This window comes from Ictalurus furcatus, chromosome 5, assembly GCF_023375685.1.
Source record: "Ictalurus furcatus strain D&B chromosome 5, Billie_1.0, whole genome shotgun sequence".
NCBI lineage: Eukaryota > Metazoa > Chordata > Actinopteri > Siluriformes > Ictaluridae > Ictalurus > Ictalurus furcatus.
The window spans coordinates 18,354,044-18,375,170 of NC_071259.1; the positions used below are offsets into that span (position 1 = coordinate 18,354,044).

Genomic DNA, 21,127 nt, shown 5'->3' on the forward strand with positions numbered 1-21,127 from the left:
ATATTTTTATATATATATTTTTATATATATATTTTTATATATATATTTTTATATATATTTTTATATATATATTTTTATATATATATTTTTATATATATATTTTTATATATATATTTTTATATATATATTTTTATATATATATTTTTATATATATATTTTTATATATATATTTTATATATATATTTTTATATATATATTTTTATATATATATATATATTTTTATATATATATTTATATATATATATTTATATATATATTTTTATATATATATTTTTATATATATATTTTTATATATATATTTTTATATATATATTTTTATATATACCATTACAAGGCATTAGCGACACCATGTGGGTTTCAAAAGAATTACACGCTCAGATAGGAGACGACATAATGCAGGTTACCTCAAAGAGGCCAAACCACTGAATAGTGTCACTCATTCTTATATGGTGTAACTGATAAAATGATTTGTAATATCAGTAGTGGCTACATTACCCATTCATAATAACGGCTTGTTTCACGTCTCTGTTCAATTATGGATTCTGATTGGTCAGAAGGTTTTTGTTAATTTTGTACAATAGTTCTGACAATAGCTCCAGCTGCAAGGCAAATCCCAAACTTGTATTAACACGCACGTTTTAATCCATTATCGCTTTTATAGCAACAACTCGGTCACAGGGACTTTATAAAACAGGCACTAAGATTAATATTAAACAGATTACAAACATGTTATTTAACAAAATATGTGTTGATGTGATGATGCTTTCTGTAAGATGTTTAACACTTCTGGCATCAGGAGTATCGAGTGCATTGCAGCCTAATAATCCATTAATAATCTGACTCATGGTTCAATCAGAATAAAAGACTTTCATATACATAGGCTACTCGAATGTAATAACCCGAATGAGGACAATTCAAACATTAATCCAATTGAACGAGGTGGGTAATCATTTAAATAATCCTTTAAAAAAAAGACAACAGCCTGCATGTTTGCCTCTGCGATTGTGCCCTGCGATAGATTGGTGCCATGTCTGGGTGTCCCCCGCTTTGTGCCCCAAGTTCCCTGGGATAGGCTCCAGGCTCCACACGAGCCTGTGTAGGATAAGTAGTATGGGAAACAGCCATATAAAGCTTTGTGTCGAAATCTGCACACGCGCACTTGGGGAAGAGTGAGCTCGCTCTTTGTGCAACAAAATGGAAGAAATGAAAGTTACAGGTTTTAAGTTATTTTAAAAAAAATGTGAGGTGGGATGGGCACCAAACTAACTAACAAAGACGGAGGTGGAACTTGTTTCTTAGATTATTAAATATGATGATAAATGGATAAAAAGTCACATGTCGTTCCAACTACATCCGTCCACCCATTTCCTATACCGCTTATCCTTACTGGGTCGTGGGGAGCCTATCCCAGGGGAAACAAGGCAGGGTACACTCTGGATGTGGTGCCAATCCATCGCAGGGCACAATCACATTCACAGGCACATTCACACACTACGGACACTTTGGAACTGCCAGTCAGCCTACCATGCATGTCTTTGGACTGGGGAGGAAACCAGAGTACCTGGAGGAAACCCCTGCAGCACGGGGAGAACATGCAAACTCTGCCCACACAGGGAAGCGACAGGAATCAACCCCTCAACCCTGGAGGTGTGAGGCGAAAGTGCTAACAAATAACCACTAAGCCACCGTGCCGTTCCGACTACATTTCGTTCTTTAATAAATGAAAAACTTCATTATGAAGAACTGCATTGTGGTGTCACAACACCCTATTGTTTTCACCCTATCATATTCCTATAAGAGCCCACCCAGTAGTGCTTTATCCCTTAATACAGTGGTTTTCAAAGTGGGGGCTGCTTTCCCCCTGGGGGCCACCAGGGGGCGCCCGGGAGGCCTCAACAATTTGGTGTGCCCATCCCTCCCACTAGTATGTTTTCTCTTTCTCACTCTCAGACAACCACACACACACACACAATCAATTCCTAAAGTACTGTAATGTAAAGATGTAAGATGTAATTATTAATAAAAAAAAGGGGGATATATTCAGAAGTCTGTAATTTTTAATGTGTTTTAAAGACATCTTGCAAAAGGGGGGCCTCGGTCAACTGTTAATGCCATTTGGGGGGGCCTTGCCCTGGAAAAGTTTGGGAACCTCTGCCTTAATAGATACCTGTTTGTTATGATACTGGGCTTAGTGTCAAAATATCAGATTGTTCTGAACCTCTATATAGGGTGTGTAATTCCTTAATCATACTAGCTTTCATTTTCCTTTAGCTAATCATTCATGGAGAACCTGGAAATGAATGAATGAGTGAATGACTGAAGGAATGAATGAAGGTATGAGCGAATGAATGAGCGAATGAATGAAGGCATGAGTGAGTGAATGAAGGATTGAGTGAATGAATGAAGGAATGAGTGAAGGAATGAATGAGGGAATGAGAGAATAAATGAATGAGTGAAGGAATGAGTGAGTGAATGAGTGAATGAATGAAGGAATGAATGAGGGAATGAGTGAATAAATGAGTGAGTGAGTGAATGAGAGAATGAATGAGGAAATGAGTGAATAAATGAATGAGTGAAGGAATGAGTGAGTGAATGAGTGAATGAATGAAGGAATGAATGAGGGAATGAGTGAATAAATGAGTGAGTGAGTGAATGAGAGAATGAATGAGGAAATGAGTGAATAAATGAATGAGTGAAGGAATGAGTGAGTGAATGAGTGAATGAATGAAGGAATGAATGAGGGAATGAGTGAATAAATGAGTGAGTGAGTGAATGAGAGAATGAATGAGGAAATGAGTGAATAAATGAATGAGTGAGTGAATGAATGAGTAAGTGAAGGAATGAGTGAATGAATGAGTGAATAAATGAATGAGTGAATGAGTGAGTGAAGGAATGAGTGAATGAAGGAATGAGTGAAGGAATGAGTGAAGGAATGAGTGAGTAAATGAATGAGTGAATGAATGAAGGAATGTGTGAATGAATGAATGAGTGAGTGAATGAATGAGCGAATGAATGAGTGAGTGAATGAAGGAACGAGTGAATGAATGAGTGAGTGAATGAATGGATAAATTAGTGAGTGAATGAATTAATTAAGGAATGAGTGAGTGAGTGAGTGAGTGAATGAACGAGTGAATGAATGCTCCTCAGAACTGGTCAGGTTAGCTGATAAAACACACACATATGTTTTCCTCCGATAGTGTAACAGTGTATTATAACCTAACTAAGGATGCTGAGGAAAATCTCACACCCGAGTCCTTCATGCTTCAGCTAACAGAGCGCCATACCAAGGTCGAATCCCAAATCATATGAAGTGCACTAAATAGGCTGTAATAACCATCCCTCCACCCGCTATCTCCGCAGTCTTGGAGAGAGCAGGAGGTGGGGGCTATTTGGGATGCAGCCATTTTTTTTTCACTTACCTGTGCACTAACGGTCAGTGACGACAAGGTGCTCACGTCACCGAGGCAGCAACGCGGAAGCGGAGGAACAGCCTCCACGTCATTGGAGGTGCACTACTGCGACCAAACCATGGGGTTTGCCGTGGGAAACTGACATGTAACTGACCCTGCCAGCCACTGAGCCGTAGTAGTGTTGGACCTCGCAGGCAAACAGAACAGCGACGGGTTCCGGAAATTGTTTTCTTCAGGTACTGTTTGTATTCTCGTACACTGTTGACCTAGCATGGATGTGACTAGCGTGTTAGGGCTTGCTATTGTAGCGCGCGACGCTAACATCGCCTGCTTGGCGTTTCACTATTCACAGACTGCTGCATTCGCGTGTAGACACACAACCTGCGCTATTTCTTAGGATAGGAAACGGCTGCGTGTGCGTTATTTTCGTGCTTTGCTTCTGACTCGCAATTTACTTCCTACTGGACTATTCCAATATTTGCACAGCTGTCAAAATCAAGCCGGTCTGTTTGATACCACTTCCACCTCCACCTCTGATTAATGGTGCTGACGTCATAGGATTCGTAATAATCTGTGTAAATGATTACATTTTCTCTTTGGCTTCGTATAATACGGAGTATAAAACGTTTCTCTTTTCCCTAACTGACCTTCGTTATCGAGGTGCCGGATCTGATTTGCATCTGTGCAGGCTGTCAGGTGTGTGTCACATAAACATAAACACAAACACTCATAAGCCTGGATGCTGTGTAGGGGGGAAAAAACCCAACAACACCACAACTATCTTGTCTTATTTATTCTTTCTGTGTAGTGTGATTTTAATTCTGTGAATGTCATTAACAGAGGAAAATCTGCATTCCGTTGATAGGTGTGTAGAAATGGGTGTATCTTATACAGTTTTGTGTGAAAGCATGTATAAGTTCTTAGTCACTTTGACACTTCTGATAGTTTTACTTTAATAGGAAAGACCTCGTTTTTACAGAAAGAACCTATGTGTGATGCAAATGTTGTTGTTTATCAGTAGCATGCCTATGTTAAAATGATGCTGTCACTGAAACTACAAGCAATTTATACCAGTTATTTCAGTTGATAGAAAACATCTGTGTATACTGACCATGCTTTCATTTGATCAGATTGACAGCGTTGGTGCTTATCCCTGATGGGTGAATCAGGGCCACGCCGCTCCACCCTGGTCTCCAGGTTGCCCATCTTCAGACGCAGTGTAAGGAAAAGGCAGGACTCTCTACCATCCTCTCCCTCCTCTGGTGGTGTAGGCAATGGTGTCCACACTTCTTCTCCCTCAAGCACCAACTCGAGCTCCAGCAGCACGGGAAAGCGGCGCAGCCTTTTCCGAACACCGTCTATCAGCTTTCATGGCAAGAGGAGCAGCGAGTTGCGTGCCGATTCCAACCAGCTCGGCGCAGACAATCGGAGCCGGCTGTCCGAGCCGAGCTTCAGTGACGGTTGCAACCACAAGGCACGGCACTCATTTGGATTCGGCGGACACAAGAAGAAGCTCAGCCGCTCGCAGACCGAGGACTTCGAGAAAGCCCCCACTAACCGCAATGTTTTCATCAACTGCATTAGCTCAAGGACGAATGAGGGAGATGATTCAGGTTTCCTGGATGATGTCAGCAGCAAGAGATCTTCCAAAGCCAAAAAGCTGCTGCCAAAGTCCTTTTCAGCCCACCATCGGTTTTCCAAGAACTCCCCTAACCAGGTTGAACAGAGTCAAGGCAAGGATGATGCCCCCAAGACAGGAACTCCAGGTTCCTGGCCTGGCGAACTTGCAGAGAGCTCGCTACAATCCCCCATCGTTTCCGAGGACCGCACAACAGCCATTACACCCTCAGACTTTGTCCATGTCACTGAGGACACTGTCTCTGAAGTGGATGCTCTGCCTGTTCCGAGTCCAGCTGAAGTCCCCCCTGAGAACATCAGCCAAGGTGTTTCTACCTCACAGACATGCGCCAATCCAGATCAGTGCGCTATGGAGAAGCCTATACTGCCAGATATGAGCCAGACTGCCAATACACAGTGTGAGAGTACCACTGTTCAAACAGAACCAGAAACACTGAACACAGCTGAGGAGCAGCACCAGGATCAAATCGAGGCCAGTGAGAATGAACTGAACCCAGAGCTGAGTGAAGAGAGCAGCTCCAATGCAGAGCCCAGAGAAAGACCACACCGAAATACCACGCTGGTCCAGCAGCTAGGAAGATCAGCAGGTCAGGGCAAACTGGAGAGCAGGCCAAGCTATTTGAGGAAACCTCACACAGGTATGATGAATAGTGAATTCGAGGTAGTATTGCATGCAAAGTTCACAGCATAATGACCAGACAACAGAGGTTTCTGTTTTGCTGCAAACATATACACACAGAAGGGCATTGAAGACTCTGTGGGGGGGAAAAAACATATCCTCATGCTAGTACAAACAGTCTATGGACTAAAAATACCATAAGGCTGTTACATCGGAGTTTTGTACCCGTAAAGAGGTCATCATATTTCAATTGGAACCCGGGATCGCTTTCAGAAGTTAACCATTGTTTCATTTAGTTCCTTGTTTGTTTGTTATGCTAGTGAGCAAGAGAAAGACAGTCGCCCAGCCAGACACTTGCTGTTTATCAGGTTTTATTGTATGATCTTTAAACTGGTTTTAGTATCAGTTTAATTATATATAAATTAGTTTGATGTAATTTAACACGCTGGGTTTAAAAGACTGTTCTCACTACATATGACCTGAGGCTATGCTTTGAGGAAACATGATATACCACAGTACTGTAATTTACAAGTGCAGTAATTTAAGTAGGGTTAAATGAGCTATGTGGTATACATGACATTTCTTTTACGTTACCTCCTAGAATCAAAAGAACAGAATTGGCATGTTTTTGCCCTTCGTTGTCTAGAACTCAGCAACCCTTGAAGGGCCATCCCGGCTTTAGATGATCACAATGGCATTATAATCTGACTGCCATTGAGTAATCCCATTTGGTAGGGATGTGACAGTGAGGAAATTTCCCCACTGGTTAAAGGACGTGCGGTACCGGGTAATACCGGTATCGGCATACCGGGGGCAATTCAGGGGCGGCAATTGCTTGAATGGTGGGATCATAATTATTACAACAAAACTGTACAGGCGCTTTTACATTTCGCTTTGAAACCAAATCTTCCATCATGGTCTTGTCAGTCAGCTCGCCTCACGTGATAAATGATGTCTGACTCCTGCTGATATGTGCTGCGACTCTGACTCATTCGGCTCATGCTGAATTGGGCAGATGCGTTCTGTTTTTAACTGTAGCGTCCGCGCTCTAACTCTAACTCTCTAGTAATAAAAATTTTTATTACTATAAAAAAAGCAAAACGACAGTGGGCGCGGTGCCGCGGTGGGCAAGTGATGTAATCAGTATGCAGCCGAACACCGTGTAACACCCGGACCACCGTCTATCGCAGCAAGCCTACCATTTGGCTTTTATACATTGGCCATTTAGTCATTATGGAAGTAGGAACTGTTGTCTGTATAGCTTCAGTAGCAAGTGTGGTGTATTTCAATTTTATAGTAAATCATCAAGTTAAGCAAAATCAAATCATTCAGAAAAAGGGAGTGATATTGGTCCTGAGCAGAAAAGTACAGGTAAAACGTCAATGAACAGCATCTCATTCTTCTTTGTTTGTCAAAAATAGAGGAGTGTGTCAGTTACACAGGATTCAGATTTTGAGGTTAAGCCCATTTATCTTCCACAATATCGACTCAAGCAGTATTCGGTCAAGCTCCACTGTCTGACAGTTTGTTGTAACCACAACATATCATGCGTTGACATTGAAAATACACAAAAGGCCAGAATATATATATTTTTATATAAAATGTATTTTTTATTTTATTATTTGTTTTTTTAAAGTTGGTGTGCTCATATACAGCTCATTGATTAGTTTGTGCTGAATGTGCTGCCCAGAAATTCAGGTTGAGCGCCTGCATAAGACGAGTCTGCATACTGAGTACACATTGCTCGCTTAAGTCCCCAATTCTGTCCTCTATTAGCATGTACATGATAAATAATGACATATCTGAGACTTCTAGGATATTGTGGCAAAAAGAACACATGTATATTGTATCTACAGTGTTAAAAAAAAAACTACTTTAAAAAGAGAAGATTCTAAAAGGTTCTAAAATTTTGGGAAAATTAAAATAAACCCTCCTTCAAGTCTGTGTTTTTTATTGGGCAGGTCCTTAATAACAATTGTTTTTTCAATATAGTCATTTTTTCCCAAAAAGTAAACCAACTAGGGATGTCACGATACCAAAAATCTAGTAGTCGGTACCGATACCACCAAAAGTACACGGTACTCGATACCAAAGTCGATACCACGGTGTGGTATAAAAAATAAAATAAAAAAAATTAAATTAAAAACTCTCCTGGAGGACATCCTCTTCTGGCAGAGAGATATTTTAGTTATCAAACACTGTCTGACAATGAGTGGAGGTGCAGCACTCCTAAACACGCACGCACGCGCGCACACGCACACACACACACACACACACACACACACACACCCCTTATACTCTGAATGCAAGCATTAGTTTAAATTCACTGATATGGTGGCAGGCCAAAAAGATTTATTAAAAGCATGAACATTTGAATAATTATTAGTGACATTAGGCTACATTTAGCTGACAGGACACCGGCTGAATGGCGATGCATGGTGGCCCATTAGAAGGTAGTTTATAACACTGCAATGTGTTAGAGTCGTTGACAAATAACTGGCTGTCGCTAACATTACATGGAGCATAAGATTAGCTGGTTTCACGGCCACAATGCCAGCTGCCTCAAACAAACATGATATAGGACCGTCTTTCAGGTGCTTCGCCAAATTCCAGGTGTTTCCTCGCGTTGTTTGAAATGAACGATAACATCGGTTGCACACTGGCTTCACAGCATCAACTATATGTTTGTTGTCATCCACCTTGAATGCGAAGTATTTCCATATTCCATACCACATTTCCTCTCAACGAGTCGCGGCGGAGCTAAACTTCTGTAGTTTTTCCCGTGTGCTTGTAGGTGTTCCTCTTCTTCTTTACCACTTGTGGAACGACTAAAACACTTGCGTGTATTTGCTGCTCCCATCAGGTCCGGAAGAATTGCAACCTCGGTACCTCCATTAGAATCAGTTCAAACGCTACTCCAGAAAAACAAGTACCGTCACGTTTTAAGAATGTTGGTACCGACTTGGTACCAAAGTATCGGTTCTCGTGACATCCCTAAAAACAACATTTAGAAACCATGTGGGGAAAGAAAATAAGTACAACCTATAATTCAGTAACATGTAGAACCACCTTTAGAAATAATAACTTGAAGTAAATGTTTTCTGTAGGCGTTTTTCAATCTCTCACATCGTTTTGGAGAAGTTTTGGCCCACTCTATTTTTCCATATTGCTTCAGTTCATTGATGTTTGAGGGCATTGGTTTATGCACAGCTCTCTTAAGATCCTGCCACAGCATCTCAATGGGGTTGAGCTCTGGACTTTGACTTGACCATTAGAGCACCTTGATTTTTTTCTTCTTTAACCATTCAGATGTTGATTTTCCGGTGTGCTTGGGATCATTGTCCTGTTGCATGCATATTGCATTGTCCAATTTCTGCCCAGCTTAAGCTGCAGGACAGATGGCCTCACATTTGTATCAAGAATGTTCTGGTATAAAGTGCAGTTCATTATTGTCTCATGGTTTCCCATGTCCTGTGGCTGCAAAACAAGCCCAAATCATCACCCCTCCACCACCATGCTTGACCATTGGTATGGTAGTGATGATACTCTGTGTTTGGTTTTCTCCAAACATGGCACTGTGCATGATTCCCAAACATCTACTAAGGCCTCATCAATACAAAGGATGTTGTTCCAGAATGTTTGTGGTTTGTGGCAATTTTGAAACCTAAGTAATGCCGCCATATTCTTTTTGGAGAGAAGGGGCTTTTTCCTAGCCACCCTTCAATGAAAGCCATACTTGTTCAGTCTTTTTCTAATTGTGTTAACAGGAACATAAACATTTTCAGAGGCCTGTAGGCCACATAATGTAGCTCTTGGATTTTTCTTTGTCTTTGAGCATTAAATGGTCAAATGAGTGGGGTTGTTGTACTGACCCGAATGAAATGGCATGTTCTTTCGGGTGCTTCCTTGTAAGGTGGTTGAAAAGATTTGTCGTATGACCTCCGGAAGTGCCGACCGTTGCCCAACAGAGTTTACAGATAACTTTGCTTTGATAAATATCTGACTGTGCCACACTACTGATGTTGAGTCCTTTTTTGGATCCAGCTCCTCATCCACCACTCACACGTCACGCATGAAAGACGCATGATATAATTTGGCCAGTCAGCACAGCCATCTAGTAGGGAAGCATTCTGTCGTAACATTTTTATGAGGACATAAAATGTCCGGACATCTACGATTCGCTTGAAAAGTAGATTATGGTTGTCCTCAAGCTCGATCACGATACAAAACTCATCAGATCACCCACCCCTAACCTGACTGCTCCAGAACACCAAACCGTAAGAAGTTCTGCTTTTATAGAGGTAGTCTCTCTTCTTGATGATTAATTCATCTTGTGCATTTTATTAATAACACGTGACTGTTAATTACTCTTTTAATGATTGTGGAAGTTGGGAGAAGGAACACCTGGGTGATAACCCCCCCGACCCCCCCCCCCCCCCCCCAATTTCTTTATGTTGGTTTGCTTTTTGTGGAAAAATGACTACTTATCAAAATCTGTTTGGTTTTTTTGGTGTTTATAGAAGTTTGTGAGGACCGCACAATTGTTATTTAGGCCCTGATAGATAAAAACATAGAATTGAAGGAGGATGCTGGCTTTGCTTTTTCCTTTCTTTTTTCACCATGACTGCATTTTTACAGTTTGAAGGAAGGTGAGACATAGACTACATTTACATGGACAGCAATAATCTAATTATTGACCTTATTCTGAATAAGACAATATTGTGATTAAGGTGTTTACATGAGTCGCTTTTAGAATATTCCTTATATATATTTCTGTTATAGAACATAGATCGATTAACGGCACACGTCATTACGTCACCGCACCATCCGACGTTTCCTCCAGAATTTCACGTATCGACATACAGTTCATCTTCATTATGGTACCATATACAGTTTTGGGTGTTTTTATTTTTAATTTTTACGAACGCTTCAAGTGCAGTTAATTATTTGTCATGCTGTACGTGCTAATAGACGACTGCTTGAAGCCGTGGGCTGCGTCCCAAACCGCGTACTTACCTACTATATAGTAGCTCAGATACATGTATTTCTCCTACTATATAGTAGGTAAGTACGTGGTTTCGTACACAGCCGTGCTCTCTTGTTTGCCATAAAACGGTTGAGCACTGCCATGTGTGAACGTGTCCTGTCGCAAAATGCGGTGAAAACTCCCACATGACGTTAATAGTGTGATTAAGGTGTGTACATGTCTGTAATACACGTCGATAATACGACTAAAACAGGAATATTCCACGTCTTCATTCGATTTGTGTTTACTTCGAGTATGACTTTAATCGGATTAAGGTAATAATAAATTGCTGTTTACATGCTAGTTTCTTAATCAGAGTATCCTCTTAATCGGGTTAATATTGGATTATTGTCCATGTAAACGTACTGAATGGCAATGGAATGAACTATGGGGTTTTTTTTTGATAGATAAAGGTGACAACAAGATTAAACATATAATGGTAACAGTGTTTCCATCAATTAGTGTCATAATTCCGTTGTATTTTTATATTTATTGCTTCACTTTTAGTGGACTTTTTGTGTAAAAGAAACTGAAGGACGGGATGAATTGTTCTCTTATGTTGTGTGGTGCTTCAGGTTTGATTTAACAGCCCTTTACTTCTAGCTCTAGTTGAACAATTCTTCTATTGCACTTCTCAAAAACATTATTACTTCTGCCCACTGAAAACATCTCTTTTGATGCGGTGTGACTGTGCTGTTTCTTTCCCTCGTGGCCTGCAATTGTGTAACATTATATTCTCCTGAAGGCAAACTTTCTTGTTCCACTGTATTCAATTTCTTCCTGTGGAGAGGTAATCTATACGCTCCCAGTGTCTTTCTCTTGTTTCTTAATGCTTGTGCTGGAGAAAGTGAACCTTAGACAAATGTAGTTGTTAATTTACATTTGGATGAGGTTATTCTTGAATGTGTTTTTATCATGACTTGCCCGACATCGCAGTTGAGCAGAGGCAAAGGCTGCTGTTCCATTTATGTCGATGACTCGCGTCATGTCTTTAGGGGGTTTATATGTAAATTTGATGTATTAATAAAATTATGCTTTTTTTTTTGGTTATTGCTTACTATATGCCTTGTTGCCCTAGGATGTAGGTATAAGCAGAGTTATTTGTGTTGTTGTGGATTTTTTTTTTTGTTGTTGTCACCTGAGGTTGTTTGTTTGTTTATGGATGTTAGTAAAGACCACACAATTGATATTTAGGCCCTCATAAATAAAAACACAGAATAGATGGAGGGTGTACTTTCTTTTTCCCATGAGTGCATTTTTACAATTGGAAGGAAGTTAAGATAATGGAAATGAACTAAACTATGGAACTATGTTTTTTTGTTGTTGTTGATTTTAATAGATAAAGATGATAAGATTAAACACATGATGGTAACCATGTTTTCCTTGACTAGTATAATAATTTCATTGTGTTTTATGGAACAGTCCACCTTTCTTGCACACATGGAGTTGCTCGTTCTCATGAAAAAGCTCCGTAATAATGAAGCAGACCACACAGTTCTTCAGCATGAAGGCAGGTTCACTGAGAATGCTGGTCACCCCATCACCCCAACGTGTGCCAGACATTATTATTACACTAGTGAATGGGATTCAGGCAGGATACTGCATTTGTGGTACCATTTCTTGTTCAGTGCTAGAATCAGTAGTGGCCCTGGGCTTGTGGCTATACCCCAAGTACCACAGCAGACTCGTCTCCATCTCAGGGTTGAGGGGCACGGTCTCTAACTCGCTGGATATGTAAAGCTTTTCTCACAAAATGGGTCGGGGAGCGGTGCCTCATCAGAGAAATGGTCATAACGTAAAAGTTATTAACAAAATTGAACATATTATTTTCTTTACAATGCCGGTATTCGCACGGTGGGGATATCGAGAACTGCAGTACCATCTCAGCTGGATGCTAAATAAAATCCACTATGCTTGCTTTAATTGGTGATTGGTCGTCGTATGCATTTGTTTGCTCATTTCCTACACCAGCAGCACCTTTTAAAAGAAGATTGCTTATTTTATGAGGTTTCTGTTTTTATAGTTTCACCCCTCACCCGTGTGTTTCATTCTCCACAGTGTCCATGTGTAGTAGTATGAGCCCACGCCGCGAGGTGATACGTTTGGAGAGGAGGCTACGCTCGGCTTCAGAGGGAGCCGGCGGACCAAGACTTCACCTCAACCTTAAAGAGCATACCTGCATGGAGACAAGCATGCTGGCCAAACACAGAACCAATTCCTCGTCCTCTAAACTGGGCAGTCTGGTAAGCAGTGTCATCACGTTTATACGACATCAAGGCATGTAGCATGTTATGCTGACACCTGAATGTTTATTTTTGTACCATTAAAAAAAAAAAAAAAAAAGGATGGGGCAGATTTACAATAATATTAAATATGGTATGAATTTGACTTATTATCCCAACCTTAATAACACTGTTAAAGATTCCATTCCACACCTAATCAAACGCGCGTTGAGCCGTAGCTAGCTAAATCAGCAAAAGTGCGTACTCACACTGCAGCTCTGTAAGTGGATGTGGCTATATACAAATATAGTGCACTGCAGGGGGTAAGAAGGTTTACTAACTTGATAGAATGAGTTATATCCTGAAGTTGGTAGCGCTGTCTTTTAATATGAGAGCTTGATTCATTCATCTTGCACACAGATTTCCCTTGTGCTTGTGCACAAGAAAAAATTTCAAATCTAGAATACAATATGCTCCGTCAAATTTACTGTGGTCTCATAGAGATTTGCTCATCCCTTGTTGGGACTTTTCTGCATACTCATTTATCGTGCATGCCTGCAAATATTTTTTTCTTTCTCACTATTTTCTAACTGGCCTCTCGCTCTAATTGGAGATCTGTTCAAACGTTAACCTTTTACAATCGGCCCCGGACCACCTTTACTCAACTCCATCTTTTTTCTCTCGTGCTGAAGTGAAAACATACGCGCACATACACTCCAGCTCTTTAAGAAGTCAAAGTACCATATCTAGAGTAGACTTAACTAAACTAGTCATATACTCCATTCTTTAAAAGATTACATTTTCACCCAGGGAGAAAAAGACAAGTCTTAACCGAAAAGGCAAATCTGTTCACTTAGGCTTACTCAGCAGTACCTGTATGCTTCTAGAGTCAGAAAGGTCCTGCTTGCTTCTCCTGTCTTTCTGTCACAGATTTCTTACTTCAGCACCTTGGCCGAATAAGCGCATTTGTGTGAAGACATTTTGTCTTAGTAAATCTCTGAATAGTAACTTTGCATTAGACAAGATGTCTTGTAGTTACAGATTGAGCTTTACCTTAAGTGTCCTTATATTTCTGGAAGCGTTGCCTTGGCTGATATTGTAATCCCAGGGCAAGGTTTTTGGGGCTTTAGGTCCCATTTCTCTGAGTACTTATGAGTGATTTAAGTTATTACACTGTTCTACGTGGAAACTAAAACTGTATTCTTAACTTTACTTTATCGTAAAACTCTAGCCAAAGAACTGCAGCTTAACCAGCTACTTGGCTTGTCCTCTGCTGTATTGTAATTACATGGGATTTAAGGCTTGTGAACTCCATGGCCTCTGAACTCCACTCTTCTGCTTACTGAACTTTAGTGCATTGCCTGTAGACCCAGAGTAGTTTGGTGCAGTCCACTCCGAAGCTATTGGAACGGCAATGACAATTTTTTGTGCAATACACAAAGACATTTGGGTTTGAGATCAAAAGATGGATATGAGACGAGAGTTTAGGATTTCAGCTTTTGTTTCCTGGTATTTACATCTAAATGTGTTAAACAACATAAAACATACAACCTTTTGTATCAGACCACCCAATCTTTAGGTGAGTAAAGGTATAGGAACAGATAAGTATTGAAGTAAATTACGGTAAATAGCACTTAATATTTTGTTGCATATCCCTTGCTTGAAATAACTGCATCAAGCCGGCAATTCACTGACATCACAAAATTGTTGGTTTCTTCTTTTAAGATGATTTTCTAGGCTTTTACCACAGCCTCTTTCAGTTGTTGTTTTGGAAGGTATCTCCCTTCAGTCTCCTTTTCAGGCGGTGAAATGCTGCTCAATTGGGTTAAGATCTGGTGATTGACTTGGCCAGTCTAAAATCTTCCACTTTCCTCCCTGATGAAGTCCTTTGTTGAGTTGGCAGTGTGTTTTGTATCATTGTCTGGTCGCATGAAAAAGTTCCTCTCGATTAATTTGAATGAATTTCTGTGAATTGGCAGACAAAATATTCCTGTAAACTTCTGAATTCATTCTGCTGCGAGTTACATCATCTATAAAGATTGGTGAGCCTGTTCCTGAAGCAGCCATGCAAGCCCAAGCCAAGACACTACCTCCACCATGTTTCACAGATGTATGTTTTGGATCATGAGCAGCTCCTTTCTTTCTCCACACTTTGGCCTTTCCATCACTTTGGTGGAGGATAATCTTGGTTCCAGAATGTTTGTGGTTCGTCTCTGTATTTCTTTGCCAATTTTAATCTGGCTTTCTGATTCTTACTGCTGATGAGTGGTTTGCATCTTGTCATCTAGTCTCTATATTTCTGCTCGAAGTCTTCTTTGAACGGTGGATTGTGATACCAGGACACACCTGGGTAACAAGAAACACCTGACAGTCACATGTGCTATGTTCTATGTTGTATAACACATCTATATATAAATACCCGGAAATAAAAGCTGAAATTCTAAACTCTCTTCTCATATTCATCTTTTGATCTCAGACCCAGATGTCTTCAGTCTACAGCAAAAACAAATGAATTGGCCTTACCTTCCCAAGAGTTTCAGAGTGGACAGTATATCTAAACTGACCTAAAGTTCTAACATACATACACTGCTGTGAAAAAGTATTTGCCCTGTCCTAATTTGTTCTGTTTTTGTGTACATCTCATACTACATTGTTTCAGAAATTAAAACAAAATCCAAGATTAAACAAAGGCAACCTGAGTAAACACAAAATACAGTTTTTAAATGATAATGTTATTTTGAAGCAAAAACATTATCCAGTACCAACTGGGCCTGTTTGAAAATGTATTTGCTCCCGTACTTACTTTTTAGTTAATTCCACAAGTCTATGAAACTGCATTCATAATGGGGTTCAGCTGGACTAGACACAATAAGGCCTGATTACTGCAAACCCTGTTCAATCAACTCATCACTTAAATAGAACTTTTTCAGCAGCATGAAATTGGTTAAAAGGTCTTACCCAGTAACACAGTATAACTAAGTTGAAAGAGATTCCAGAAATTATGAGGAAGAAGGTGACTGAAATACATCAGTCTGGGAAGGGTTACAAAGGTATTTCAAAGTCTCTGGGACTCCAAAGAACCACAGTGAGAGCCATTATCTCCAAATGGAAAAACTCCGTACAGTAGGGAACCTTCCCAGAAGTGGCCGACCTTCCTCGGAGGAATCCAAAATTCCTCCAAGAACACAGCAGTGACTCATCCAGCAAGTACCAAAAGAGTCAAGGACAACATCAAAGGACCTAGAGGCCTCTCTTGCATCGATAAAGGTCACTGTTCATGACTCCACTATCAGAAAGACTCTGGGCAAAAATGGCATCCATGGAAGTGTGGCGAGGTGAAAAGCACTGCTAACCCAGAAGAACATTAAGGCTAATCTGAATTTTGCCAAAACACACCTTGATGATCCTCAAACCTTTTGTTCTGTGATTGTTCTGTGGATTGATGAGTTGAAAGTGGAACTGTTTGGAAGACAGGGGTCCGTTACATCTGGCATAAACCAATCACAGAATTCCACACAAAGAACATCATACCTATGGTCAAGCATGGTGGTGGAAGTGTGATGGTGTGGAGATGCTTTACTGCTTCAGGGCCTGGGCAACTTGCAATAATTGAGGAATACATGAATTCTGCTCTCTACCAAAGGAGAGCAAAACCTAAAGGAGAATGTCCGGTCTTCAGTCTGTAATTTGAAACTCAAGCACAACTAGATTATGCAGCAAGACAATGATCCAAAGTGTAGGAGTAAATCCTAGTCCTAGAAGTAAGTGAAAGACTGATCTCTAGTTATTGGAAGTGTTTGGTTGCAGTTATTGCTGATAAAGGTGGCACAAACAGATCTTAAGTTTAAGGGGGCAATTAGTTTTTCCACATTATATAAATAAATAAAAATAAATAAAACCTGTATTGTGTGTTTACTCAGGCTGCCTTTTTTATGCTGTATTTCATTTGAAGATCTAAAACTATTTAGTACGAGATATTCCCAAAAAGCGCGCTATATCTTGAAAAACCAAACAAAAACCAAAAACAGGATACACTAAAAATTTTTATTGCAAGAAAGATTAAATAGGCCTGCAACCAGGTGTCAAATCTAACAATATTTTAATGGTATTGAAAGTGAAAGTGCTTTTAAACACTGTTTTTCTTTTTTTTTTTCCTGTGCCAGTTCATGCAGATGCTTGTTAGTGTTCAGTTTGAGCAGCAGAAGATCAATATTGAAAATATCGGCCTGTGTAAATATTTCATGGTTTCTGCAAGGGCCATTGGACAAGTGATTTGCAGTCATTGTTTATGCCAAGTATTGAGAGGGGGTACAATGCCCAAGGACTTCTCCATTATGGGTTTGATATGCCACTTGAAAGCTTGGCATCCCGCTTGATATGCAGAAACAGCAAAATGGAAAATCCCTGTTAACATGCCAATGCTTCTGTTCTTGAAAAGACCAAAAAAAAAAATCACAAATGGTAGGGTCAAAGATCACATTATAACAAAAAATAGCAATGCTCTCTATTGTCAAGGCTGTTGGACTTTTGTAAGCTAATAAGGCATCTTGAGCCTCATTACACAGTGACTAACACACACAATTTTCCAGATAAATGTCTACCAGGCATGCACAACTATTATTATTATTATTTTTTTTTACCGTGGTTAAATATGAGTGTTTCTTTCCCATGCGGAACTTTACTTCAAAAAGCATAATAAATAGCTCTCTAGGCCCCTTGACCACTCTCAGCAGTGCTTCAGTGTGTATTAGCTCCAAGACTATTTGAGCCATACTCATTAAAAATGGTGTGTAAGAGCAGGCAGGAGGTGAAATATATTATTCTGGCATTGTTCTGGCTCTGCAGTGTATTTATGACTGCTGGTTATGTTAATTAGCAGGAGTGGAGTGCAATCGATACAGTCTCCGCAGCAATATGAGACAGATTTGCATTCCTTAGAGGTTGTGAGTGCGGTACTCAAAGCTGTGACGTTTCTGTGTTTCTCTTCCTCAGTATATAGAGCCATTTCATGTTTTCTTTCAAACCACATTTTCTGTATTTCTGTAGTAAATTAATTAAATGTGTTCAAGTGAGGATTTGTTTGAAAAGCAGAATAAACACTACAGTCTGATATATACAGTTGTGCCCAAAAGTTTGCATACCCCTTGCAGAATCTGCTAAATCTTTATACTGTTAACAAAATAAGAGGGATCATAAAAATCCCATGTTGTTTTTTTTTTATTATTTAGTACTGTCCTGAATAAGCTATTTCACACAACAGATGTTTACAGATGATATGGTCCACAAGACAAGATAACAGCTGAATTTATAAAAATTACCCCATTCAAAAGTTTACATACCCTTGATTCTTAATACTGTGTGACGTTACCTGGATGATCCATGACTGTGTTTATGTTTTGTGATAGTTGTTCATGAGTCCCTTGTTGGTCCTGAACAGTTAAACTGCCCACTGTTCTTCAGAAAAATCCTCCAGGTCCTGCACATTCTTTGCTTTTCCAGCATATTCTGCATATTTGACCCCTTTCTAATAGTGGCTATATGATGTTGAGATCCATCTTTTCATATTGGACAACTGAGGGACTCGTACACAACTATTACAAAAGGTGGAAACATTCACTGATGCTCAAGAAGGCAACACGATACATTAAGACCCAGGCGGATGTGAACCTTTGAACAGGATGATCGGTGTAAATTCTTAGTATTTTGTCTTCTGGGAGACATGTAACATGTAATCTTATTTACCGTCTGAAGGTCAGTACTAAATGGGGGGAAAAAAAAGATGTTTAAACAAAATAATAACAATTTTCACCGATCATCCTGTATAAAGAATGTCCATCGCTAACTAATGAGCCACTGTTTAAGAGGATTCAAACTGAGTAGTTAGTCCTTGCATTTTCTCATCCTGTCTAACAAATATCTACAAAGAGAAGTGTGTATCCTGTCCTATTGTTGAATCTTTTTTTTCCCCCAAGCATAAGAGGAAGTGCTATTATTTAGAGTTTTAGCAGTCATGACCGACATTACATTTATTTGTCTGGAAGACACTTTGTTCAAAGTGTTTCAGATCAGTCAGATCAAATTCAGATTCAAATCAGCAGCTGAGTTGTTGATGATTAAATAGCTTCCTTTAGAGCCCAACAATGGCGCAAAACTAGAGATGCACCGATGTATAATCGGTATAGGCCGATAAAGGCTATTTTTCACGCTATGTGCCATCGGCCGATAGTTTAAAAACATCCGATGATCAGGGCCGATTATATCCTGTCAATCAATAGCTCTGTAATCTCTGCACTGCAAAAATTTTACACCGGAAGTGAGCAGCATTGAAACGGGAGTTTCGGTGTCGAGTCTAATTTTAAAAAAATATATTTAATTTACTCCGCGCTACTTGCGCTGAATTAAAGCACCAGTACACCGTTGAGAGATTTAAATGAAGATCAGTTGAGAAAAAAGTATATATTGCACAGAAAAATACATTTGTAGAATAGTATATTTCATATCCAGTTAATGTTAATATATAAAAAAAAGTTTATATTATATATTACCAGTTTGATGTTCAGTGATGAAGTAGAAATGCTTTTGTTTGTGGTGAGTGAATGTGAAACCTAACAGGAGGTTTTTTTTTTAGAATTCAGTCAATGTTAATATGAATTAATAACATTCAATAAGGTAAGAAATCTTAATCTTCAGAATTTAGTTAATATGTTAATGTTAGAGTAATCTGTTTTCGGTTTATGAGACCAGTTACTGTGAAACAACTTGTTGAAATGGAGAGAATTAAGTTTTTATTTGCATCTCTTTCAAAATTCTTTTAAATTAATTATTATTAATTTATAAGAAGGCAGAACTATCGGTATCGGCCGATATCACTCTGAATAATCGGTTATGGGTATCGGCTGAGAAATTTTGTATCGTGCATCTCTATGCAAAACTTAATATATAATAATATAAAACATACTAGAAGTGATAAATGAACAGGGATGTTGTATTATTTTAACATGTTATTTGAACACAAAAAGCTGTAGTGCAGTCATTTTCTACAAATCATTGGTTTTAAAATAATCAGCACCAATACAGGTAATATTTTCTGATGCCTACTTCTTTGTGTGAGAAAGAGTGAGAGAGTCTCTTTCTATATAATTTAATGAGGTTTGAGATGCTTCTAGAGGGATATTGTAGAGCAGTCCACTCCTCCATGCAGAACATTTTAAGCTCCTTTTATGTTCTGTGGTCTTTTCTTTTCAGTTTTGACCAGGGCTTTTCAGTAGGCTTCAACTTTAGAGACTGTGGTCATTTTGGGTCGATTTTGTATTTCGAGAACATTTGATTGTTGATTTGGTGGTATGTTTGGCTCACCTTCTTGGTATAAGCTCTATCTATGGCTAAGTCTAATCCTCCTGGCAGAGGCAACCAGGTTTTGGGCTGAAATATCCTGGTACATAACAGAATTAATTTTCACAAGAGAACATGAACCACTAGAAACACAAAATAGCTATAAATCAGTGATTCACCTCCATATTTTACGGTGGGATATCAGGTGCTTTTCCTTGTATGTTGTTCTCTTTTGTCACGAAAACTGAGCACACATGCAGAGTGCTAATTGTAGTTCTAAGCTCAAATGATAAAGTGAAGTTGGTGAAGTTCAGGCGCTGCACTCTGTGAGATGCACTAAAGAAAGGTTTCTTTCTTTGAATGCATTTATACAGGTTATTGCTATGACAGTGGTGTTTAAGTTCACAGAGTTCATTTTGAAACTTGCCAAGCTTTACAGACAACTAAATTATGCAATCCAGATACTGTGATCTTTGGGCTCTTCCCCCGCCCCCCTCCGTCACCATCGTCCTCAAAGTGTGATGTTGCCAGAGTGCTCATGTTTCTGACATATGCAATTTTGTTATATCGCTCTATATGTGCTTAATGGTATTTTTTATTTTTATATCCATTACCTCATCTGTCTCTTTTGTGGAGAAAGTTTTGTTTTTTCCCATGTTAACAGAAGACAAAGAATGTTTAGGTATGTGCAACCTCATAATTTAACCCCAGGACAGAAAACAGGACCGCACAGACAGTTTATCTGCAATAATTTAAAATAGTCCTTTTGAGTGTAATTTTGGCACATATATTTGAAAGTGCATATAATTAAAAAATATGTGTGTGTATATGTATGTGTGTATATATATATACATATGTATGTTTTATTTATATATATATA

General features: G+C 39.2%; 1 protein-coding gene across 2 annotated transcripts in view; it reads left to right on the forward strand.

Annotated features, from left to right (window-relative positions):
- Positions 1-3,463: 3,463 nt before the first annotated feature.
- The window catches only part of ccser1 (coiled-coil serine-rich protein 1), a 97,779-nt gene continuing 80,115 nt past the window's right edge, over positions 3,464-21,127 (forward strand). For both annotated transcript variants that reach the window (XM_053625023.1, XM_053625024.1), the window contains exons 1-3: positions 3,464-3,646; positions 4,541-5,686; positions 12,752-12,936. In XM_053625023.1, coding sequence (XP_053480998.1) covers positions 4,567-5,686; positions 12,752-12,936 — 1,305 coding nt within the window. In that variant the 5' untranslated portion in view covers positions 3,464-3,646; positions 4,541-4,566. The remainder of the gene's footprint in view (positions 3,647-4,540; positions 5,687-12,751; positions 12,937-21,127) is intronic.